This window comes from Zalophus californianus, chromosome 15 (genome assembly GCF_009762305.2).
Source record: "Zalophus californianus isolate mZalCal1 chromosome 15, mZalCal1.pri.v2, whole genome shotgun sequence".
In the NCBI taxonomy this organism is placed as follows: Eukaryota; Metazoa; Chordata; class Mammalia; order Carnivora; family Otariidae; genus Zalophus; species Zalophus californianus.
In genome coordinates this window covers 57393866-57420573 of record NC_045609.1, presented here as the reverse complement: position 1 = coordinate 57420573, position 26708 = coordinate 57393866, and the positions used below count along the sequence as shown (strand labels likewise).

Sequence of the window (26708 nt, the reverse complement as noted above, 5' to 3'; positions counted from 1 at the left end):
AGGCATAGTCTTTACTATACTTTGGAAGATCAACAATTCCCTAGGGGTTTCCTTAGCTCTCTTTGAAGGTGAAGTGGAGAGAGAAGAAATAATACGACTTGTAACCATAACAAAAATTATAACCATAGCCAATTTATGAGTACTAACCACGTGCTAGGTAATTGTCTTTACTAAACATCTGACATGCATTATCTTATGTAATCCTTTGGCCAACTGTGCAAGGTGTTATTATTGTCACATTTTATAAACAAGGAAGCAGAGGCTCTTGCCCAAGGCCTCAGAGCTTGTAAGCAGTGAAGAAGTCTGACTCCAGAGGCTAGCTCATAACCACCTAAGCATATGGCCTGCCTTGAGCAACTTGAGGACAGGGGCCACTGGGTAAATTTACCAATGAACCACCCAGCAACTGGCACAGAGCTGAGCACATAGTGCCTCACGGAGCACTGGATACCATGGAAGAGGTGGGAGATTTGAAAGGGCTCCCTTTCTTCTCCCATGTGCTAAGACAGAGTCATAAATAAGTATGGCATAGACTCAAAGGGTGTAAAACACAAGCTTTATGCATTTACTCAACATAAGCATATGACCCGCCCAGAGAGATCCCAGGGATGACACCAGGAGGGAGTCCGAGGCTTACCTGTCCCCGCATGACAGCAATCTGCTTATGGAACTGGCCCCTGTCGAAACCAGGATCTTTCTGTAAAAGGGCAGGAGATGGAACCTGCATGAATCCCTCAGAAGAACCCATTTTCCTCCCCCAAATAGAAACTTTCTAATAAAGAAAACTTACATGAGGCTTATGAGGCTTAGTGAAGTTAACTACCACCCTAAGAACTCTGTTTCACAGATGGGGAAAGAGAGAACAAGTAAATATCTTGTCCTGAGTCTCATTATGAACTCTAAAGAACTCCAGGCTCTAGTGCTCCATTTGCAAAGAAGGGCTCTGTAAACACACTGCAGCCCCATGACATGCAGGATAAACCCACGCTGATTCATCACAGCTGTCAATGTTTTTTTTTCAAACTGCCCCAAACTAGGTCTTGCTGTCCACATGTGGGAATCTTGCTCACTCTTCATTGGCTAACACAAGTCAGAAGAGTGTTAGCCATTCTCTCTTGGCTTGTATCAGAAGCCATTTGAGAAGCCATTAGAAATTCCTTCTTCTATATAGTTATAAGGTTGAGGCTCCCAGGGCTAACCTTGAAGAGTTCATATAGGTCCTCCTCCAAGTCCTTGACGAAGTTAGGGTCCGAAATCTTTGGAAGAATCAGATCTTTGATCTCCTGAGAGAACGGGACTTTTGCCTGAGGCAACCAGGCCCAGTAAAAGGGATCTGAAAAGAAGAAAAGCACAAAGCAAAGCTGCCCATCTATGTCCTCCACCTATCAGAGCACAGCAAAAGGCAGAACGCCCCTCTCACATGATATACAACAGGAAAGAAAATTACAAGGGATGTTAATCCTAAAGGCTACAGAGTAAGTGGAGGAATTAGGATTCAAACCCAGGACTGTAGAATCCCAGAGCTGGTGCTCTTTCCCAGACATCACATGACCTTCCAGTGACTTGCCACTGAGATATTCAGATGCTCCTTCTGAGAAGACAGACTGGTACTGCACAGGGGCTAGTGACCCCCTACTTATATCTCTCTCTCTTTCCAAGAGTTTCTCAGTTAGAACAGGAGCTGACTTCCAGGATGTCAACAAGGAAGACAGAACACTGACAATAGCTTATATTTAGAAACACAAATAGAATAAATAAGATAGTCCTCAGAAAGAACGAAAAAAAATGCGAAAACATGAGTAAACTCAATTGTGTGCTTTTAATAGGAATAACGTAAAGGTAAAAATGACGGTAACAGCTCGTGTTCTGCATACTTGCCACGTGCCCGCTACTGTGCTAAATGCATGAGCTGCATTATTCCATGAAGTCTTAGAATAATCCTGTCGTAGAGGCATTATTATCTTCATTGCATAGATGAGAAACTGAGACTGAGCAAGAAAAGAGCCAGACCACAGTGGTCTTAGACTTACATGCCCTCCAGGAGTCAGGATGTTTCAGGGGGAAAGCCAGCCCATTGTCTATGGCAGCCACCTTGATAACAGGCTCCTTCACCACCACCCAGTCTGTGTCCTGAAGAACAAGGAAAGACTGAATACTTAGGCTCCCAACTGTCTCATGCCCTTCAAAGTAGTAGCAAAGCACCCCACCTCAACCCCCTCAGGCACCAATCCTTAGTCAACCTCTGAACTGGTTTCCATAGTTCCTAAATTTAGTACATTTATGGCACCTCTGACTCGGCCTCTTCAAAGTTCTCAGAGTCCCTTATCTTAGAAAAGGTGCACTTCCCCAGGAGTTGCCACAGCCCTTGGTAAGAAGGAAACTGACAGTAACAAAGGTAACTCTAAGCCTTTCCTCCTAGGGAAAAGCAGTGAGAGTCCTGAGAGTATGAAAAGGAAAAAGGAAAAGCAAGTATCAGCCAGCCAAGGTCCTTTTGTGTGGACCTTGACCAGATGCTACTGCACTGGTGACCACATTTTCCCGTGACATAACAGAACCATGGAAGTAACAGCTGGCTGCTCTTGCACAAGAGAGTCTCTTGCCATTTCAGTGATAAGGGAAAAGGACAAGGCTGACTGCAAAGAGTGGGGCAGGCTACCTATGATAGCCTGTCAGACACTCTCATGACTGTCTGTTTGGCTCCACACTTCAGGTTCACAGGTGCCATCACAGAAATAGGGTATGTAGGTTGAAGATACCTGCATCGGAATCCCCCAGGATGTCTTATTAAAAGTATGGAATCCTGGGGCGCCTGGGTGGCTCAGTCAGTTAAGCGCTGCCTTCAGCTCAGGTCATGATCCCAGGGTCCTGGGATCGAGTCCCGCATCAGCCTCCCTGCTCAGTGGGAAGCCTGCTTCCCCATCTCCCTCTGCCCCTCCCCCTGCTTGTGCTTATGCTCTCTCTCTGTCAAATAAATAAAAATAACAAAAAGTATGGAATCCTGAGTTTTACCCCAGACCTAGTGGAGGAAAGGCCTGAAGACTCTTGACTATTTTTAATAAGCTCTTCGTGTACCAAATATGAGAACCACAATTAGAGAAGGAAATAAAAACACTGTGAGAATGTGTTAACTGACCTTATTGTGGTAAACATTTTGCAAAATATACATGCATTAAATCACCACGTTGCACATCTTAAATCTGCACAATGTTATACGTCAATTCTATTTAAATAAAGCTGGACAGAGAAAAACTTATTATAAGGAATAAAAGTCAACCTTACTCTCCTATTCTAGGTAGCATTCCTACTAATTTTTTAAATGTGCAGACTGAGCAGGAATAGAAAAGCATGGTAGAGGATGAAAGCAATGAGAAAGTAAGGAAAGTTGCAGGAAGCAGCGTTTTCTAATCTGATGTTCTATGGAATGGTCTATTATGAGGAAAGTATTCTAAAAAAGTTTAGAAATCACTGGGCCAAACAAAATTAAAGAGGTTCATTTAATGGACTACTTCTCAAACCTTTACTATGCTACCATGCAATGTGAATCTCCAAGAAAGGCATCAAGTATGTAATATGTTCCAAACATATTTGAACCTTTCTTCATTCTATCTCTATGAACACCATTCAAGAAGATACCACTTAAAAATCAGATTGAGACAAACTCTATCAAATATTAACCTATCAATTTTAAACACATGTGCTATCCTGATTCTTCTGAACCTATGTGACCTAATCTCTGATTATTATGTGTTTCTGTATTATGCATACACACTACCTCATCTTCTTCTTTAAGACACAGATCAATCTCTTACCCGGGAGCTAGAACTATCCATTGGACAGTCATATTTAATCAGCCAGTTGTCATTGCCTCGATCTGTGAACAGAAACATAAAGTTAGAAAAAACTGGGGTGACTTTCAGTTTCAGTCATGATGGACTACATATTTTGGGCACTTGGTCCAATCATTCTACTGAGAACACCTATAAAAAATTGATAAAATATTTTTAAATCTCTTGAAGGTATTGGCGATTTTAACAAGACCATTAAGAGTTAAAGTGTTGAGACCTGGGAGAGAAAGGAAATTCAGACAGGGAGTCCATCATCTGTGGCTTATTTTCTCCTAGAGCACCTGCTGGTTGTAGGGCTGGGTGTAAGTTTTTTTAAACTTAAAAATAAATAAATAGGGGCGCCTGGGTGGCTCAGTTGGTTAAGCGACTGCCTTCAGCTCAGGTCATGATCTCAGGGTCCTGGGATCAAGCCCGCATCGGGCTCCCTGCTCCGCGGGAAGCCTGCTTCTCCCTCTGACCCTCCCCCTGCTTGTGTTCCCTCTCTCACTGTCTCTCTCTCTGTGTCAATTAAATAAATAAATAAAATCTTTTTTAAAAAATAAAATAAATAAATAAATAAATAAATAAATAAATAAATAAAATAAAGAGAGAATAGCTGAGAATCTTCCAAAACTGACAAAAGGTATCAAACTATTGATTCAAGGGAAACTGTGAATCCCTAACAGGATAATACAAAGAAAACTATACCAAGCATATTGCAGTAAAAATTTTGAAAACCAACTACAGGGAAAATCTCAAAGGAGCCAGAGAAAAAAAGAGATTACCTTCAAAGAAACAACAATAATACAGGAACAACTGACTTCACAGAAATCATGGGAACAGAAGACAATGGAATGGGTTTTTTTTAACTACTGAAAGAAAATGACTACCAATCCCAAATTCTACACCCAGCAAACATAGCCTTCAAAAATGAAGGTGAGGAGCGCCTGGGTGGCTCAGTCGTTAAGCGTCTGCCTTCGGCTGAGGTCATTATCCCAGGTCCTGGGATCGAGCCCCGCATCTGGCTCCCTGCTCAGCGGGAAGCCTGCTTCTCCCTCTCCCACTCCCCCTGCTTGTGTTCCCTCTCTCGCTGTGTCTCTATCAAATAAATAAATAAAATCTTTAAAAAAAACCAAAAAACAAAAATGAAGACATTTTCAAACCAACAAAACCAAAATTCATCATCAGCAGACTAGTATTAAAATATTCTCTAAGTCGGGGCACCTGGGTGGCTCAGCCGATTAAGTGTCTGACTTTGACTCAGGTCATGATCCCAGGATTCTGGGATCAGGCCCTGCCTCAGGCTCCCCACTCAGTGGGGAGTCTGCTTGTCCCTCTCCCTCTGCCCCTTCCCCTGCTTGTGCTTTCTCTCTCTCAAATAAATAAATAAAATCTTAAAAACAAAAGTATCTATATTCTCTAAGTCAAAGGAAAATTATCCCAAACAGAAGCTTGGAGATACAGGAAAACTGAAAGAGCAATAAAATGGGTAAACATATTAGTAAATCTAGATAAATATTAGCTTTTTGTGATATAAGTGTTTTTTTTAAAGAGTTATCTTTTAGAGACACATACTGAAATAATTATGAATAAAATTACATCTGTAATTTGCTTTAAAATAATAAAAGATAAGTAAACGGAAGTGTGAATGGGATAGGATTAGTCATGGACTGATGGTTGTTAAGGCTGGAATGACCAGTGCATGGAGGTTCACTATTCTGCTTTATTTATATATGCTCAAACGTCTCCATAAGTATTATTAATAACAGTAATAATAACAATATCATCTTATGGTTTTACAGAAAAGTGGTTTTACATATGCACAAACATACAGACACATATACATACATACATGCATATATAATTAAAACGTATGACACTAATAGTACAAAAGTCTGGAGATAGGAAATCAAAGATTCACATGGTAATCTTCAGAGTAACCATCAAGGGAAAAGACAAAGCATATAAACTTCTGAGCTAAAAGATGGGAGAAATGAAATACTTACAAAATAGTTTAAGATTTTATTTAGAGAGAGAGAAAGCACGTGTGAGCAGAGGGCAGGGCAGAGGGAGAGGGAGAAAGAATCTCAAGCAGAGTCTGTGCTGAGCACAGAGTCTGACGTTGGGCTCAATCTCATGACCCTGAGATCATGACCTGAGCCAAAATCAAGAGTCAGACGCTTAACCGAATGAGCCACCCAGGCGCCCCTAATTACAAAATAATTTTAAAAGAAAGCAAGAAAGAAAAGAGATCATAGGGAGAAGGGGAGGAAAAAAAAAAGACAAGCACACAAAATAGAAAGGAAATAAGATGGTGGATGAAAATCCAAATATATATGTACATTATAGATAAATAAACTAAATGCTCTAAAACTAAAATATAAGAGTTGTCTCACTGGATGAATAAAATTGATAACCATTGAGCTATTTAGTTTAAGAAAAAAAGAGAGAAGATTGAAATTGCTAAAATCAGAAATGAAAGTAGGGACATTACTACCAATTTTACCAAAATAAAAATAAAAAGGATTGTAAGAGAGTACTATAGGCAATTGTATACCCAGAAACTGGATAACCTAGATGAAATGGCCACATTCCTAGAAACACAAAAGCTAAAGACTAGACCATGCAGGGGCGCCTGGGTGGCTCAGCTGGTTAAGCAGCCAACTCTTGATTTCAGCTCAAGTCATGATCTCAGGGTCATGAGATCAAGCCCCATGTTAACAATAAAAGTCATACATGAAAAACCACAACAAACATCATCCTCAATGGTGAAAGACCAAAAGCTTTTCTCTAAGATCTAGAACAAGGCAAAGATGCCCGCTTTCAACATTTCTATTCAACTTGGTACTGGAAGACCAGAGCAATTATGCATGAGAAAGAAATAAAAGGCATCTAAATTTGAAAGAAAGAAGTAAAATTATCTGTTTACAGATGATATGACTTTATATGTAGAAAACCCTAATGATGCCACACACAAAAAATCAGAATAAACTCAGCAAAGTATCAGAGTACAAAGTCAACACATAAAAATCATTTGTGTTTCTACTAACAACAAACAATCCAAAAAGCAAATTAACAATTCCATTTAGCATCAAAAAGCATAAAATACTTAGGAATTAATTTAACCAAGGAGGTGAAAGATTTGTATAATAAAAACTACAAAACATGGCTGAAAGAAATTAAAGAAGACATAAATAAATGGAAAGACATTCCATACTCACAGACTGGAAGGCTCAATATGGTTAAGATGTCAATACTACTTTGAAGCTATTTAGAGATTTAATGCAATTCCTATCAAAATCCCAATGATGTTTTTTGCAGAAATAGAAAAACCCATCCTAAAATTTATATGCAATCTCAAGGGATACCAAATAGACAAAACAATCCAGAAAGAAAAGAACAAAGCTCGGGGACTCACACTTCCTCCAAATTTCCAAACTTACTATAAAACTATACTTACTATAGGGGCGCCTGGGTGGCTCAGTCTGTTGGGTGTCCAGCTCTTAGTTTCAGCTCAGGTTGTAATCTTGGGGTTGTAAAATCGAGCCCTGGGTCAGGCTCTGTGCTGGGCATGGAGCCTGCTTAGGATTCTCTCTCTCCCTCTGCCCCTCCTCCCCAACTTGTGCGCACATGTGCGCGTACTCTCTCAAACAAACAAAACAAAACTATGCTTATTACAAAACTTAATACAAAGCTATATAAATCAAAATAGTGTGGTAATGGCATAAAGACAGACACATAGACAAATGAAATACCATACAGTCTAGACATAAACCTTTGCATGTATGATCAAATGGTTTTCAACAAGGGTGACAAGACCCTTCAATGATGAAAAGATAGTCTTTTCAACAGATGGTGCTGGGAAAACTGGATATCCACATACAGAAAATGAAGTTAGACCCTTACCTCAGACCATATACAAAAATTAACTCAAAGTGGATCCATGACCTAAATCTAAGACCAAAAATTATAAGACTCTTAAGACAAAAACATAGGGCAAAAGCTTCATGGCATTAGATTTGGCAATAATTTCTTGCATATGACCCCAAAGGCACAGACAATAAACAAAAAAATAGACAAACTGGACTTTGTGAAAATTTAAAAATTAATTGCATCAAAATATACTATCAACAAAATAAAAAGGCACCCCATGGAATGGTAGGAAATATTTGCAAATCATGTATTTGATAAGGAATTAATATCCAGAATATATTAAAAAAAACTCCTACAACTCAACAACAAAACAACGTGATTCAAAGATGGGAAAAGGAGTTGAACAAACATTCCTCCAAAGATATGCAAATGGCCAAAAAGTACATGAAAAGATGTTCACAACATCACTAATCATTAGGGAAATGCAAAACTACAAGGAGAGACCACATTATACCTATCAGGATGGCTACAAATGAAAAACAAAACAAAACAAAACCCAGAAAATAACAAGTGGTGATGAAAAGGTAGAGAAACTGGAACCCCTGTGCACCACTGGTGGGAATGTAAAAATGGTGCAGCCACTATGGAAAACAGGATGGCAGCTCCTCAAAAAATTAAACATAGGTCAACCATACTTCAACTAAAAAAAAATTAAAACAGAACTGCCATATTACCCAGCAATTCCACTTCTGGGTATATACTCAAAAGAAATGAAAGTAGTGTCTCAAAGATATCTGTACACCCATGTTCATAGCAACATTATTCACAAGAGCTAAAACATGGAAGCAACCCAAGTGTCCACTGACGGATAGATAAGCAAAATACAGTATATACATACAATGTATATCCAGCCTTAAAAAGGAAATTCTGATATATGCTGCAACATGAATAAAGTTTAGGGGCATATACTAAGTGAAATAAGCCAGTCACAAAGTGACAAATACTGTATGAGTCCACTAATATGAGGTACTTAAAGACAAAACTGTCCTGTGATAGGTCTTGCTACTATGAGTAACTAGGGATCAAGGGCAAAAGTATTCCTGATGTTGCTTTGGAAGAGCCAGTGTGTCTTCTGTCTGGGACCAGGAAAGAGGTTAAGATAAAACATTAGTAACTACTGGCTCCAGGATTCCCTACCTCTGATAACCGCACATGATGTGCCTGAACAAAGCTTGTCTTGGAAAATTATTTTCAAGGCCCTTCTGACTTAGGAAACCTTCATCCCAAGAAGGCACTCTGGTATGGAGTACCTCACGGTGGTCTAGCACAGGTCCCGGGCTGCCCATAGCTGCTCACCAGTGTTGCGGATGATGTAGTCCAGCACCACCAGCCGCTCAAACTGCAGCAGTAGCTGCCGGTTAGTGTTCTCCGGGAGAGGTTCTGCTTCAAAACGCCGTAGCCAGTAGTCTGCATCTTTGTAGCCTTCAACAAAGAGCTGGAATGAACCAACCTGCAGCCAAAGAGCAGGAATAAAGGTATTTCCCTACAGCTCAAGTCCAGAGAGCCCAGGAGTAAGCCGGGTGGCCCATAATGCCCTATGGAGTTTATATCAGGAAAAGGTCATAAGAGTGACTGCCCATCCAAATTCAAGAAGCGCATCTAAATGGGCCAGAGTAGTAAAGTGAGAAAGTTAGGGGCTCTGTTCTCTGGAGAATTATTCCCCAAACCTTAGACCCTCAGAAATGAGGAAGACGGAAGCCTCAGGGCAGGCTATTCACATGTCTATACGCAAGTCTCTAGGCGCCTTGTTTCACCACTTGGATGGCTATGCCACCATACATCATCACCTTTACTAAGCCACATAGGTGCAGTGTATACCTTTGGCGGTAGCCCGATGCGATTAAACCGCTGCCCAACTTTTGGCACTTTCTCTAGCGCAAGCCGCTTGCCCCTGGACTTTACTCGGTCAATGGCACTATAGTTGAAGGTATCACTGGCCAGGTATACTACCTACAGTGGAAAGAGAACAGATACCTAGGTTACAGTCGAGTATAAGGAAATACATCACTATGGCAGGGAATACCTGGATGCTCACCAATACTGTTCCTCTTCCAGGGGATGCAGAAAGAATGTACTTCTCAGCCTTTCTAATATGAGTAGTTCAGGCCAATGGAATGTTGACAAAGTGATGTCTGTATATCACTTCCGGGCCTGGCCCCTTAAATCTCCCATGACCCTTAGTTCACACTCCCCAATCTGTGCAGCTGGAAATGAAGGGCTCGGAGATGAGCCAAAACCACATCATGGAAGGATCTTAGATCTCTTGTCCCTACATGGAGTGATAAGGGATCTGGGAGAACTGCCTAACTGGCATGAATCTATGATGTGAGCGAGATCCATTCAACCACTGAGATTCAGGAGTTGTTACAGCAGCTAGCAGGAATTCCCCTGTCTAATACAGCCATCTCCTGGGTTAGGAGAAGAGGGCCCAGGGCCTATTTTTCTCTCCAGGTAAAAACAAATTGCGATTCACTCTATACCCTTTTATTCCTTTTGAATTCTGTACTATGTGCAATTTATTCACATTTTAAAAATAAACATTAAAAAATAAACATTAGGAGCGCCTGGGTGGCTTAGTTGGTTAAGCGTCTGCCTTCGGCTCAGGTCATGATCCCAGGGTCCTGGGACTGGGCCCCGCATTGGGCTCTCTGCTCAGCGGGGAGTCTGCTTCTCCCTCTCCCTCTATCTACTGCTCTGCCTACTTGTGCTCTGTCAAATAAATAAAACCTTAAAAAAAATTAAAAAATAAACATTAAAATGGGTTTTAATCTTTAGTGAACTGCTATATAACATGCATATCTATGCAGACTTTATCTGGAATATTACACAAGAAACTAGTACCAGAAGCTGCCTCTAAGAAAGGAAATGGAGTGGCTGGAAGGCAGAGGTGGGAGAGAGGCTGAATTGCTCTTCTCTGTTTACCCTCCTGTGCCTTCTGATTTCTATACTAGATGCCCGCATTAACTATTCAAAAAAACATTTTTTTAAAGATTTTATTTCTTTGAGAAAGAGAGAGGGAGCATGAGCAGGGTGGAGGGGCAGAGGGAGAGGGAGAAGCAGAAGCAGGAAACAGGCTCCCAGCTCTCTGCCCAGGACCCCAGGATCATGACCTGAGCTAAAGGCAGATGCTTAACCGACTGAGCCACCCAAAAACCCTTCCAAAAAACATGTTTTAATGGGCCATCAGTATTACACTTCATTGGGGCGCCTGAGTGGCTCAGTTGGTTAAGTGTCCAACTCCTGATTCGGCTCAGATCATGACCGAGTCCCACGTCAGGCTCCGCACTGGGCATGGAGACTGCTTAAGATTCTCTCTCTTCCTCTCCCTCTGTCCCACCCCCCCCCCAAAAATTACACTTGATTGTCAAATTGTGGTAATAACACTGTAATCCGTATGTATGTCCATTATCACCCTTATCACACCATCTTGTGATTATCCATTTATACATCTAACCTCTCTCTTAAGACTCAAGAGATTTGGGGGGAAAAGTGAACATCTTATTTTATTCATATTAGCATCTTCAGTACCTAACACAGTGGCTGGCACATGCTCATTAAATATTTATTAAGTGAATGCATGAATGAGTTACAAGCTCCTTTCAGAGATAGCAACAAGTGAGTCTCAGCATATAAACAACTAAAATCAAATTTAAAATTCTTTCTTTTCTAAGCCTTGTAAAATTCATTACAAATAACTAATTATTGTGCCTATGAATCTTAGAGAGGGACAAAATCATTCCCTCCCTCCTAGCCATTCATCTGTCCATCCAAAGTTAACAGGAGTATCTACAATGGATGTGCAAGGTACAGTAGGTTGGCAATCTCTGCCCAGGAAACACAAGCACAGAAATTAAGGAGAAAAAAGGCTGTCCTAAGAATACCTTGCCAGTTTCCACAATGAAAACCCTCACTCTCTCAAGCAATAAACCACCCTTTCCCCCCAATCAGATTTATTTATTTTTTTAAGATTTTATTTATTTATTTGACAGAGAGAGACACAGCGAGAGAGGGAACACAAGCAGGGGGAGTGAGAGAGGGAGAAGCAGGCTTTCCGCAGAGCAGGGAGCCCGATGCAGGGCTCGATCCCAGGACCCTGGGATCATGACCTGAGCCAAAAGCAGATGCTTAATGACTGAGCCACCCAGGCGCCCCTCAGATTTATTTTCAATCACTCTCTGTAACAACCCACTTTTTTCTCTATGACTAATGAAACTATCATAACCCGAAACCTTACAGTAACAGAGAGCAGAAAACAAGCTATCGAGTGAGACCTGGAACCTTACTATTTGAAGCTCCATCATAACATGAGCCCTGTTCCCATAGCAATAGATGCTCTCATTAACTGGATAGAATCCTGTCACAAGGGTGGGGAGGGTGGGAGAGGAGAGACCTCCTCTCACTATTCTCTGGCAGCTGTAGGTTAAGCTTGCAAAGTTCTGTCTCATCTCAGTCTCATGGAAGGCTAGTATTTTGTTGTTGCTGACTTTCTGATGCAAAACATCAAACAGGGAAACATCTAACAGGGAAAGAGGAAGACCAGAGATGGGGAAGAACAGGATCATGGCAGGTGACATTCTATTATGATTAGAATTGTCATAAAAGTACCACAGGCTAAGACATATGGAGTATTTACATTGTGCCAAGGCACTGGGCTACGTGTTTTACATGGATTATCCTGTGTAATCTTAATAGCAGGCCCATAAAGTAGGAACTATTTATATCCTTATTTTTATAGTGAGGAAACCGAGCACACAAAGCGTGTGGGGGTGTCTTAAGTGACTTGCCAAGGGTCACCCAATCAAGAGCTGCAGAGCCAGAACTGGGACTCAAGCCCTGATTTTTAGGCACTACACTCCAGAAACACAGGCAGAACACGCACAGGGCCAGGGGCAGACTGCTATTTACCTAGTAAAGAAAAGGAATTACAGTGATGAGCAAGGAGTATTTAAAAGAATGTTTAGAGTCTAGGAGGGGCCTAGTAGGAGGAATTCAGGTTAGGCAGGAGATCTTTGGAGCATTAATCATCATACAAGATGTTCAACACAACTAAAGCATAAAGGGAAGGAATGAGCTGTACAAGGCCAGGCAGTGAATCAGCTGTCACTGGGAGCTATAAGCAAACACTCTCCCCATAGATCTGAGCTGGGGGATCTCTAGGATTGTCCCTCATGTTTTGACATTCACTCACTGATTCAGCTGGCACTTACCATAAAAACAGGACTTTGCTTGGGGCACCTGGGTGGTTCAGTCGGTTAAGTGTCCGACTCTTGATTTTGGCTCAGATCACTATCTCAGGGTCATGAGACTGTGCTGAGCGTGGAGCCTGCTTGAGACTCTCGCTCCCTATCCCTCTGCCGCCCCACGCCCCGCCCTCCAGCTCATGTGCACACTCTCTCAAAACAAAACACAAACAAAAAAACCCACAGTACTTTGCTAGGTGCTGAGAATAAGAGGAAATTTCAAGAAATGGTCCCTGACTTCCACAAACTTACAAACCAGTTGGCTGATTGTTTGGAGTTTGGCGGCAAAGGAGCAGACAGTTAAACAACCACAACAATCACAATTTCTTCTAAAACACCCTGGGAAAACAGAAAAAATAGGTTTGAAGGGAAGCTCCTGCCTGCTGATCAGTCTCTTTGCCCACAGAGTCTACTATCTAAACCTGCAAAGAAAACCTCAAGCAGGGGTCTTTAGTCTATTGGCATGGTCCTTACAAGGTTAATGAATGGACTCCAACTGGTCCATGAACCATCCCCATGAAATTATATGCAAAACAACAGTTGTAAACATATGAATTTTTTCTGGGAACGACATCTCTAGCTTTCGTCAGATTCTCAGAGGATTAAGGCCGATAGCTACAAAGATGCCCCTGTAGCCTTAGGGCATCATATCAGAGTTCCACCTCAAGTTGTTACTAAACCTCAGGTAGCCACACATACTAAATGGGTGATGATGTGTCCTTGAAAGTTCATATGCTGACCAGCAGGCATTCCTTCCCCTCACAACCCTTGGAAAGTTTCATGGACACCTGTAGTACAGGGGCTCTTCACCCGGCATCAGTAAAATGTATGCAATCAATTCTGTATTTCAGCATACTGAGGGGGTGGCAGGGCTCAGAACCTAAGCTAAGTCTATCACACATATAAGGTGTGTGCAAATTCATTCTAAGTGTGGATTTGCCTGGATCTGGGACCCCGATTTTGTTATGTTCAGATAAGTACCAGTTTCCCATAGCATAAAGATGGATGAGAATTCCATGTCAGTTCCCGTACAGGTTCAAGCCAGATCTTTACTCTAAACCTCAGCCCATCCTAGACTCCTCCTTGCCAAACCTTACCTAAGTGCCTAGCTAACATCAGTTAGTCCGTTTTGGAACATATCTAAATCATGGAATAGCTCGGAAATCTAAGAGAATGAGCTACAAAAGTAGCTAGGTTTCTAACCAGCTTGCAGTTACCTAGGATGGAAAGACCCGGGAAACCCATAAATGTGCATCACAGGGTCAGTGAATTTCCTGAAATTGTATGCAAAAATTTTATGCGTATCCTTCTCAGGATAGCTTCCTTTTTTTTTTTTTCTTTTAAAGGAAGTATAGTTTATTTTTTTTAAAGATTTTATTTATTTATTTGAGAGAGAGAGAATGAGAGAGAGAGCACATGAGAGGGGGAAGGGTCAGAGAGAGAAGCAGACTCCCTGCTGAGCAGGGAGCCCAATGCGGGACTCGATCCAGGGACTCCAGGATCATGACCCGAGCCGAAGGCAGTCGCTTAACCAACTGAGCCACCCAGGCGCCCTCTCAGGATAGCTTCCATCAGATGATCATATCATGAGCCTAAATCTACCACCTTCCCCCCAAAAAGGCTGAGAGCCCTAGATTCGGGGCATACATAGCCCTCCTTGGTCGTAATGGCTCCATTAACATGTAGCAGGACTTAGGCCCAGGAAAACTCTGGATAGGCAGTAAGGCTCCCTGGAGATAGGTCACTGACCTTTGTACGGGGTACAATGTTGAGTTCCAGTTTTTGGTCCACCAGACTGGCCCCTGCCTCTGAGAGATAGCCCTGGTTGAGGACAAGGCAGTCACGGCCAAAGCAGCAGGGACAGCATAGTTTCTGCAGCCACTTGGTCCACTTAGGATTAAGGTGCCCATATGGCTCTTCGTTCTTGGGTTTGAAGACAGCAGTGATCTTCTACACAGAGAAAAGAAAAATAGGATGTTAAAGGCAAATTGATTAAAGTAGGTCACAGACTCTAGAAAGAAACTGGAAGGCACAGGCAGACAATCCCTAAAGACAGACACTGGCTTCTCCCCAGCTTGTAAGAGGAAGACACAGCTCATATGTGCAGCTAAGAGACCCACTGCCAGAAAGGGCTGTGGCCAAAGAAGATGCCACATCTAGTATACATGGTAAAACAGACTTTCACACCATCAAACCCCAACTTCCAAGGTAAATTCATACAAACTATTGTTCTGCATCAATTAGGTAAAAGCTCAAAAAAGTACCAACTGAAAGGTAATTAATAAGGTATTATAGTATGAGGTTAAAAAAATTCCAGCAGTGCTTGATTTCCTCTATCAGTCTTAATATCTCACTCCCTGGGTGTTAACAAAACCTTAAAATAAAAAGTTTAGGAATGACAAATTAAGAAAGCAATGGAAGGAAAAACTCACAGCGTGAAAAAGAATCTGCCATCTGATTACAACAGGGTTCTTTTAAGTAACTCTGATAGGCAAGAGATTAGGACATCAGAGCCCACAAAGATTAAAATCCATCTCCTCTTGCAGGTGAGAACATAATCCTCAGAGGTCCTTAGACATATGGGATGCGGCTGCAACCCCAAAACAATGGGCCTCCCTTCTGGAGTCTTCCTCCCCAGGTCAGGCAGCCCTCCACAGTTATTTCACATTTGTCTCATTCCCTCTAGTCCCCAAACTGGTACTTTCAAAGGAAGAAAAGTAAATATGCTATCCAAGTGATTCATCTTTGTATCATATGACTCTCCCTCTCTCTCACCCCACAGCCAACTCAAGCTAGTCTGGGTCATAAGACATTTTCCTTTGAGTGTCACCTCCTGACAGGCAGGTCACAGCAGAAAACATAGGCCCATCTGCCTGCATTAAGTATGTACTCATATTAGGAATTGGCTAGATACATGTCTCCAACAATAATTGGTCCATCTTGAGGCTAGTTCTTTCAAGAAGCCTTACAAGAATTTGAGAGGACAAGAAAAATACAGAACTCTCCTTGCTCCAAGGGAATCAATTTATTCTTAAACACAAACAACCTTACTGATTCACTGGGGAAAGTCAAATGCATAAATTCATATCCTAGGTCTTCAGAATTACCTTTTTATCCAAAATGGCTAGCAAAAGGCCTAAGTTAGCAATATTCCTGTCTCTGTCCCCCCGGAACCCTGGGCTCCAAACCACACAGGAGCAGTAACAAGGGGCTCCCTATCACTCAGAGAATGACCAGTGAGTCCATGGTAACTCTCTGGAACCAGACAGTAAAACCACAGGACAGCTTGAGGCACATCCCCCACAACGTAACAGTCAGTTCAACTGAGGTACAATGTGGAGTTCGGCAGGCTGCTTCCCAGCGGAAGGAAGACCAAGACAATCTTATTAGCGAGGCTGAAACATACCAGGACTGAGGCTTAAATACCTCCATTAAAGAAAGCAGAAACTGAAGGCCAAGATCGCAGCAAAGCCCCATTTACAGACTCACCTCTCAAACTTCTCCATTTCCTTCTGACAGGAGAATTGGAAAGCATCTTGAGGACTGTGAAAGCATTAGTGACCATCACTACCTCAGTATCACACAGGTTCATTAAATAATAACGTTTGGACTGGACAAATGGAGGGACAGTAGGGTGAGAAGAATAGATGAACAGAAAGATATTACGTAGGAAGGGAGACAAGGGCCCTTCAGGATTAAGCATGGCCTCAGTTCAATTCAGTTCTGCTAACATGTGTTCAGTCCTTCATTTGTGTAAGACAGTGTGTGAGCGCCGCAGGTTTGCTGGATGATACATGACACAGCCTCAGGCCTAATTTCCAAAGCTGATGTGAACTTCACATTTTCAGCTGTATTCCTGAATACTCAAGAATACTCTAGAACCACTCAAATCAGAAAGGCACCCACCACTGTTTGGTTGAGAAAGAAAATGTCTACTGCCTAATTTTTCTCATTCTCCTCTCTCTTCTTTACTATACTTTCAATTCCTTTCTTACATTTGGTTAGGAGTAAGCTTCAGTTTGATGCCAATTTTTTTTTTTAAGATTTTATTTATTTGACAGAGAGAGACACAGCGAGAGAGGGAACACAAGCAGGGGGAGTGGGGGAGGGAGAAGCAGGCTTCCTGCCAAGCAGGGAGTCCGATGCGGGGCTCAATCCCAGGACCCTGGGACCATGACCTGAGCCAAAGGCAGATGCTTAACCAACTGAGCCACCCAGGTGCCCCGCCAGTATTTTTCAAATGCCTTTCCTTACCACCCACTGACAAACCCTCCTTTAATGAAAGGGCAAAGGTACAGGGAGCTTAAGCAGCAGCAGCAATGGAGCTGGGGATCCAAAGAGAACTGCACAGGAATCAGGAGGCCACTCACTGGCTGATGTCAGAACCCAAACCAAATACTGGGAACTGGAACGCAAAGGGTTTTCTCTATCTATCCAGCAGCCCCAAGGAGGAAGGTATTATGCGACGCTAAAATTTAAGATAGTTCAAGCACATCGCTCATACTGTACAGTGAAGTACACAGAAATAACATCTAATAAAAGTCTTTTTTTTTTTAATTTGGTAAACATGAAGCTGATGATTCTCCAACATTTTGGTCTGAAGATCCCTTTAAACTCTTAATTATTAAAGACCCCCAAAACTTTTGTTTATGTGGGTAAAACCTACATTTGCTGTATTACAAATTAAAACTGAAATGTTAAGACTGTTAATTCACTTAATAAAAATAAACCTATTACATGTTAATATAGGTGCTATGTTTTTGTGAAAAATAACTATTTTCAAAAACAATTTTTAGTGAAAAGGAAGGCACTGTTTCACATTTTTGCAATCTCTCTAGTGTCTGGCTTAATAAAAGGCAACTGTATTTTCACATCTTCCTTAATATTCAATGTTTTGTTATCACACATCATGTAGCGCCTGGGAATCTCCACTGTGCACACACAAGGAAGTGAGAATGAAAATGGCAAATAGTCTTAAAATTGTTATAAAAATAATTTTGACCTGTGCACTCCTAAAAGGATTCCTACAGATGCTTCAGCCTCAGACAACTGCTGTATCCTGTATTAGGAGTCGGATAGAAACAGCACTCCTATTTAGGCAGAGAAGCCTTATTTACATGTTAACTCTCAGAAAAGAGAGGGATGGGCTACTCCAAATATATGAGACCCTGAAAGAAGATGGGATCCAAATAGAATGCCAACAGAAGAGATTCAGACTGTATTTATTTTCCTATCCACTGCCATTGACCCAACCTGTCTCATCCGTTACAACTGGTGGCCTGGGACAGGTCCCTACAATAGACGGTAATGTTGCTTAAAAACCTCAAGAACTACATCTAAATATGACAACAAACTTGACTACCTCTTAACATTTTAGAAAAAAAAAAAGTTATTCTGAGGGTGCCTGGGTGGCTCAGTCCGTTAAGCATCTGCCTTCGGCTCAGGTCGTGATCTCAGGGTCCTGGGATCGAGCCCCAAGTCCAGCTCTCTGCTCAGTGGGGAGTCTGCTTCTCCCTCTCCCTCTGTGCTTGCACACGCTCTCTCACTCTCGCTCTCAAATAAATAAAAAAGAATTTAAAAAATTATTCTGTTTGAGATCTTTATTCTTTGTTGGGCTATCAGTGTTGCTCTCAACCACGTATAAGGACATCAGAATTTCTTGGGAGGGCACAGGTAGTTGGAAGAAGCACACTCAGGACTATAACATAATTTTATATTTGAAAAATGAAAAAAAAATCTGTACCATTTTCATGACAAGCTCCTGATGGATAAGTATTTTTAAAAGACTGCAAATTACAATATAAGGCCTAGTTCCTAGAAATGTGGGCAGTATCCATAGAATTTTGAAGCAAATACCAATTAACATTATCTAATAAATTACTATTCTGTGGTCATAAAATCATCATCTCAAAATTATACTACTTTTGCTTTATTCAATGCCATGTATCCAAGAAACCCTAATCCAGAGGTCAGTGAGCATTAACTTAACAAAAGGCAAAACACTCGGAGCTCCTGCTACGTACCAGGAACTATGCCAAAGGCTTTCATGTGTAATATCGCATTTAATCTTCTTAATAAACTAATGAATCACATGCTATTCTATGATTCTTGGCAATATGAACATACAGTATTACTAGCCTCACAAAACAGAAAATGCTCAAAAAATATTTTCATAGGTGATTGAGCATAAGACCAGAAAGCACAAGAATGCAAGTGAGGGTAATATGAGCACTCTCTACCATGCCTTCTAATCTAGCATTTTCCATCTTCCTGTTCTCTAGGTCTCCACTTGCTTGCCCTGAGGGAGAAACCATCTTAAATTGGGAAATGAAATCAGGGCTATTATCTTCAAGAACCTTCTAGCCTCTCTAGCTCCAAAATCAGCTCTGGCAGAAACTGCTGGTTCCCCCAATCTCTGTTCCCTCTTCTTCCTTGGACACGGGACTCCGCATATTTAGTGGGGCAAAATAAAGACTACAGTCCCCAACCACTACTGCAGTTAAGTTCTGAACAATGGAATATAAAAAGAGTCTGGTGCAACTTCTATGAATTATCTTAAAAGGAAGAGGGCGTACTCTCCCTCTCGTTTCCTTCTTCCAACTGGTTGAAAAACAGACAAGATGTCTGCAGTCTGAGTAGCTATCTTGGATCATGAAGTGGAAGCCACATGCTAGGAATGGCTCATCAGCTGGATGGAAGGATGCACACTGTTCATATTGCCATGCCAGCCCTGGGCAGCCTAGAGATCTCTTCTATGAGAGTTAATGTATTTTTATTCAAGTCATTATTTTTTTAAATTTTCTGCCACACATAGCCAAATTTAATCCTAACCAATATGGTAGATGAAAAGAGGAAGCAGAAATTCAGATGACTAACTTTGAGACAGCACTGCATAGTGGTTAGGAGCATGAATTCTGGAGCCAGTTGGCCTGGGTCTGAATCCTGCCTCCTACTTACTAGCTGTTAAGACCCTAAGCAAATTAGTTATACTGTGTGCCTTGATGTCATCATCTGTGGGGATAATAATAGTACCTACTTCCAAGGGTGTTATAAGTGCTAAGTAAATTATTATTTGTAAAGCACTTAAAACAGTACCTAGTATATAGTAAGTGCTATCTACGTACTTGTTAAATAAAATAAACAAACACATTTGGAGCAGGGCCAAAGATGACACGACCAACTACAGTGAACCTGTGGTTCATTTTAACCCACCACAGCATTTAGGAAGTGGTCCTCTGCTCTGAACCACATTTTCCTCAGTGGGAGCAAGATGGTTATATTAATAAGTTTTGTCAGGGCATATGTGTTTTGACTTCCTCTCTAAGAAAGGACAGTGGCCAGGAAATTTTAGACCCTGGGATCCTGCAAATCACCAAGGAACATACCCGTAGTCTGTCATTCTCTGTAGCCTATGCACAGAGGTGGCATAATTTTACCTGCCAGGTAGAAGTGAAAGATCTTATTACTCCCACCTATCAGAGCACCAGATCACTTCTCAGCTGACCTGACACACTTCCAACAAAGCTGCAACAGTGTCATGAAAGAAAAATAAAAACTCTGTTCCTATACCTATCAAAGATAATTAGTCCCTTCTTACATCAGCCAACAAGCTAAAAAAAAAAGGTAAAATAAAATAAAAAATAAAAACCACACATATAAAAAATGAAAGTAACATTTAGACCTCAGGACACCCACTGTACTTATATTCTAGAAGTAATGGTTCCCCTCTGAGCTTTCAATTTAACTCAGTGCTCCCTTACTTGAGGGACCTGGAAAGACCTATTATTCTCAAAGTTTTCCCCAACTTCCCCAACTCAGTTTATGTTAATTGCACTGATGGCAGAATTGCTTTCTGGTTCTTGATAATTCAGGGACAACAACATCTCGGAGAATGACCAGATCATTCAATGAACCTAACCAAGGGCTACAAGTCAGAGTCCATCCTGGCCACACGGCACTCCTCTAAGAACAGCATACCACCCACATAAAGAGCTCACCCAGGAGAGACGCAGCAAAAATTTGCAGGAGATTTGACAACCATTATTTTAATAAGTATAACAGTATATTTTTCCAATACACCATTCTGGCCCATCTGAGAACTCTGACAGGAAAGTTAGTATGTTTTGACCCACTGATATTCCAATGATACCTCTGGTTTGATATAAATGCCTTAAATTCTTCTGCAGCTATCGAAAGAATAAAGTCACCTCTCAGCTGCCCTGGTCACCCCATGTCCATCCCAACCCATCTCGTCCCCATCCCCCTTTAAACATATGCAAGGGACAAAAAATAAAGGTCAGCACTTTGCCTTAGCTAAAAAGCAAACTGCTGATAGTCCTAGGAGAGAAATGAAAGTAAAATGTAGCAGGCAGTCCTGTGTTTCTAAAACTCCGCATTCTTTACTGAAGAACCATAAAAAAGAATTTGAACAATTTCCCAGAAGTGAGCAATAACCAGGACAGATGAAACTGGTTTAAGTCCACCCACTCCATCACTGACGTCTGCCAGCAAGAGACCTGGGACGGTGGTAGACATCCCCACAACACAGAAGGCTGGAACTGAACCCTCAGAGCCCTTGATGGATCACCCCGTCCTCCTCAGTGAACAGCGACAACGCTGGTTCGGTCCAAAAAGAGGAAATGGACCCAAAGCTCAAATCTGTAGGACAATGGCCGAATAGCAGTCTCCGTAGTTTAAAGCTAAGGAATCTACTAGAAAGTAGCATCTCCCCGCGCGTCTCCGTCGACAGGCCGATTGCCCCACCACACCGCCGGGCCCCTTGCCTGTATCTGGTCAATTTCCTCTTTTTCATTCTCCGCTCACTCCTCCCCCACCAAATAGGTTCTGATTTATTTCTTCAGTCCGCAGAGCTTCTCCATCTCCAGTCCTCAGGGGCATTCCAAAATCTTGCCAAGGGGCTCTGCACTGCGAAGTTTCTCCCTTTTGCAGCCTTTCAACCCCCCTTCTCCCTCTGGCTGTGCGAAGCTGCTAACTCCCCCGGACAGGCCCACCCTCCCCAAAGGCGGCGGCGGCGGCCCCCACCCCGCTCTCACCCCCTGAGGGTCCTTGACGAAGTAGCTTCCGCTGGAGCCCTGGTAGATGCGCTCGGGGAAGATGCAGCGTTCGATGGCCAGCTCGGCCTGCCGCACCACCGCCTCGAACTCGGGGTCCTCCGGGAACTCGTTCCGCTCGCGGTGGGCCTGCGCGGCGTGCGCCGCCGCCGCCGCCTGGGCGGCCAGGGCTTGGGCCTGCGCCGCCACGGTTTGGGTCTGGCCTTGGGCCGCCGCGCCCCGAGCCCGATCCAGCAGTGGCTGCCGCTCCCGGTCGTGGCCTGGCGAGCCCGGCGGAGAGGGGGCCGGGCCAGCCGCCGCCGCCACTCGGACCGCGCCCCCCGGCACCTGCGGAAAGTGAGCGCCCGAGCCGGACGGGAAGGTGTAGTCAGGGGGTTGGGCCCGCTCGGGGGACACCAGTGGGCTCGTTTCGTCCATCCCTCAGGCCGCCGGCTGCGGGTCCCGGTACGCTCCACAGCTGAGCTCCGGGCCGGGACCAATCCGCGAAACCCCCAACCCCCGACTGGCCAACCAGGTCGCGGCGCCTCGCTGGCCCCGCCCCCACCTAGCCTGTTTACTTGGCGACGAGTCGGCACGACCCCTCGCGCGCGAACGGTAACCAATCAGAACCAGCGTCTACGTAATCGCGTCCTCCGCATTTTTCGCTCGTCACCGTCTGTGAAAACTGCGCATGTTCCAAGAGCCAAACCCGGGTCAGACACGCCCCCTGCTCTTACCAGCCCAGACCCTCCCTTAGCTTCCAATTGCTGACCTGTCTGTGGGAGCTTTCAGTAAAGTAGCCTACGTAATCAGTCAGTCATTTGGTGAGTGCCTATTATGAACCAACCAGCTATGAAACTGGAGAAATCTAATCTTCGTATCTACATTCATTCAATCATGCACTAATTCATAAAATATTTATTGAGCACCTACTATGTTCTAAGTGCTAGAAGAGACAAAAATGAAGCAAAGAAACAAAAATCCCTATCTACCTAAATAAAAAGTTTTTTTAAAAATCACAGGCCCAGTGCAATTTACAGAGTCTGGCCCTGATGCTCTATGCTTCTTTGTTAATTGAAGAAAGATATGGTCTTATGTGGGGCACCTGGGTGGCTCATTCGTTAAGTGTTTGCCTTTGGCTCAGGTCATGATCTCGGAGTCCTGGGATCAAGCCCCACATTAGGTTCCTTGCTCAGCGGGAAGCTTGCATTTCCCTCTCCCACTCCCCCCCTTGTGTTCCTGCTCTCACTGTGTCTCTCTGTCAAATAAATAAATAAAATCTTTAAAAAAGAAAAAGAAAAGATATGGTCTTATAAGACTAGAAAGTCCCATGAGGAAGGAGTACATGACTGTTTTATTCACTACTGTAAAACCTTGGTGTCTAGACATGATAGGGACTCTATATTTTTTATTAGTGGGAAAGAGAAGGAAGAACTGTCCTTGCCCTCAAGAGGAAGACATAGCTCTCTGAGGCGGCAGGAGAAAAGGAGCCAAGAAAGAAAACTGAAAACTCAGAAGTTCAGCAACTTGGGGGTAGGCTAGAAAGTCAGCAAAGGCCTTAAAGGGGGCATGTGCTATGAGCTAAGTCTTAAAGGAAGAATGTAATTAGATTACTGGGGGGAAAAGGGAGAAAAGAGGGAATCAGAATCATTTGAGTTTGAACCCCATCTCTACACTTAAGCCTCTGTTTTCTCACCTGTAAAATGGGAATTATCATCCCCTCCTCAATTAAATAAGAATTAAGATAATGTCTGTAGAACACTGATATAGTGCTTGGTACATAAACAATTATCCCTCCCTTAATTAAATAAGAAGATAATGTATGTAAAACAGCACAATGGGTAGTACACTCAACAAATGGTACCACCTTTTTTTATCGTTGATGTTGTTTTTGTTTTTGTGCTTAAAATCACCAAGATTAGAGCCATGTGTTTTCACAAGAGATAATCAGCCCTATTGTAACCAATATTTCATAGTCATTCTTTCTTGAATCAAATTATTGTCACAGTACTAGAAATACTAGAAATACTGAACTGAACTGAATTGAATTGAAACAACTATTGTTTAATTTTATGTGTGAGAATGTCTTAAACATTTTTTGCCACGTAAACCATTTTAGGCAAAGATCCATACAGTTTCCTCCTCCAGTTAGAAGACATGTATTTCGCTTTCCTATCCAGACATCGAATAATTCATTAATACTTGCCTCTTGCATCCCAGGGATCACATCCACAGAGATGATCTCTTGGAATTATTCTTCTCATTTAGCCCGTAAGCTTCAAATTATTGTCAAGGAAAGCTGCAAGATTTAGAGTTCTCCCTTGAGAACTCTATGGAAGATTCTCAGAATTTATTTTTGATTCTACCCCTTAGCACTTGATTTTCCTTCCACTGAAAAAAAAGTGTCAATACATTCCCTATTACCTATGAAGAGCTAGCACTCACCAAATACTAAGCACGTGCCAGACATTGTTTCATGTCAAGTACACGGATATAACAGGATTACGTGTAAATGGCATTACAGGTCTTATGATGTTGGAAACTGAGTAAAGTAACTTGCCTATGGTCATGCAGCTGGTAAGTGGCAGGGCTGGATCCAAATCCAGGCAGACCAGCTCAATGCTTTTAACACTATATTGCCTCTTACTAAATATCTCTATAAGATGTGTTTTATATGTGATGTGGGAAGCAAAGGCAAAAGAAAAATTAAATTTCCTTACTACTTACAGCCCACTGACAAGTCCTTAAAACAGGCAAAATGACATTCCTCTAGGAACTCAGCTGTCCCAACGTTAATATTTTGCTAAGGGCAAAAGGCTTAGCTTAACATTATCCCGACAACGCCCCCCCCCCACCTCCCGCCATCCTATAAGTTTACTTTAACATATAAACATTCCTTTAGAAACTTCCTTTATCTCTACCCCCCAAGATATCAGTTGGCAATCATCCCCCAAGCATATGACCTACCAATATACATCTGAAGGGTCTCATGACTAAGGTTTCATTAAACGGTGATAAATGACCTTTTCCTAACAATAGCTAAACCCCCTCGAAGTCTTGGAAACCCTGCTTCCATAATTCCTTAGAGATTCACGCTACCCCTAGCCCCCTCCCAACTTGAAAGTACATCACCGGCCGTTGCTCAGGAGCCCGGTGCCGCTCTCTCTGCCCACGGGTCCTGTCCCTGTGCTCTGTGCCCGTGCTTTAATAAAACCACCTTTTTGCACTCAATATAGCTCAGAAATTCTTTCTTGGCCATTACCTCTGAACCCCAACATCTTTCCTAAATCGGCGTGTACCCCCTTTCTTTCCATTTTCACTGATGCCACATTACTTTTGAGACTCTCAATATGTCTTAGCTACATTATTAAAATAGCTTGTGAGTTTGTTCCTCTGCTTCCAATCTCTCTGGTTATCTCTGAGCATCACTACCAGATTAATTTTCTTAAAACGCTGGTTTCCTGGTGTCACTGCTCTGATTAAGAAACATTTTATATTGCAGTAAAAATGCATATTTATCATTTTAACCATTCCCAAGTGTACAGGTCAGTAACATTAAATACATTCACAATGTTGCATAACCATCACCACTGCCTATACCCAAAACATTTTAATCATCCCAACAAAAACTCTGTATCCATTAAACAATAACTTCCTCTTCCTCTAGCTCCTGGTAACTTCTACTTCCTGTGTCTATGAATTTGCCCATTCAAAACACTACATTTTGCAAACCATATCTTCCCACTAATTTTTCAGGTTTCTCCATAACTTAACCACAGTCTATTTAACCTTATTTCATCAAATTTTCTAATATACTCTCTCTAATCTAATAAGATCTGTTTTCTTGACATGCCATTCTCTCAACAACCGTATTTATATTTATAGTCACTAGCACACAGTTTAGCATGCTTAACCATTGAGCGTCAGAGCTGGTTGAATCTTACAGGTCTGCTAGTCCAATCTCATTTTATAGGCTGGAGAACTTAATAACTTGCTTGAAGTCACACACACTTGGTGGCAGACATGGGATCTGAACACAGAATCCAAGTCCTTTTAAAACCATGTAAACTGCTGCTTATGGAGCACTTACAATGTCACAGACACAGTACTGAGCATTTTACACTGTAGTCTCACACAAGTGCTGGGGAGTCTTTATCATTATTATTATTTTCATTTTCTATTCCACAGATGAGGAAACGCCCAAATCAGAGAAGCAGTTTGTTTACTCTCTTCATGCACTTGCCTTCTTTTAATAATTAAATATAGTCTTGAATTTTTCCATGGGCATGAATCTTTTCTCCACATCTAGGCAGTAAGTCCCATGAGGGCAGCGATCATGTCTTTTCTAGCTGCATTCACATTGGCCAGTAAATAAACATGTGGTTAAAAGGAATGGCGTGCACGATATTTGGAGAATTTGCTCCAATCTTGACACTATATTTTAAACACAAAAGATCTGAGTAATGACAACAACACAAATCCTTACAATGAGTGAATGCGGAAGTGTCCGGGTATCACAGCGCTGGCATGGGGCTGACATTCATTAAACTGCGGCTGCCTGGTCCGGCATGTTACAAGTCACAAAGCTGAAACTCAAAAGCCAGGTTTGGGTTCTGTCCTTAAACTCCAGGGTGGAGCCATTTACAACTCCGCGCAGGATC

The 26708-nt window shown here is 42.3% G+C and overlaps 1 protein-coding gene across 1 annotated transcript in view; it reads right to left on the bottom strand.

Annotated features, from left to right (window-relative positions):
• PI4K2A (phosphatidylinositol 4-kinase type 2 alpha) overlaps window positions 1–22577 on the bottom strand; it is a 29335-nt gene extending 6758 nt beyond the window's left edge. Inside the window, exons 1-8 of the mRNA XM_027587939.2 lie at window positions 22051–22577; window positions 14747–14947; window positions 9576–9707; window positions 9054–9207; window positions 3810–3871; window positions 2031–2130; window positions 1200–1333; window positions 638–697 (exon numbers count right to left, since the gene is read on the bottom strand). Coding sequence (XP_027443740.1) covers window positions 638–697; window positions 1200–1333; window positions 2031–2130; window positions 3810–3871; window positions 9054–9207; window positions 9576–9707; window positions 14747–14947; window positions 22051–22485 — 1278 coding nt within the window. The 5' untranslated portion in view covers window positions 22486–22577. The remainder of the gene's footprint in view (window positions 1–637; window positions 698–1199; window positions 1334–2030; window positions 2131–3809; window positions 3872–9053; window positions 9208–9575; window positions 9708–14746; window positions 14948–22050) is intronic.
• Window positions 22578–26708: the final 4131 nt, after the last annotated feature.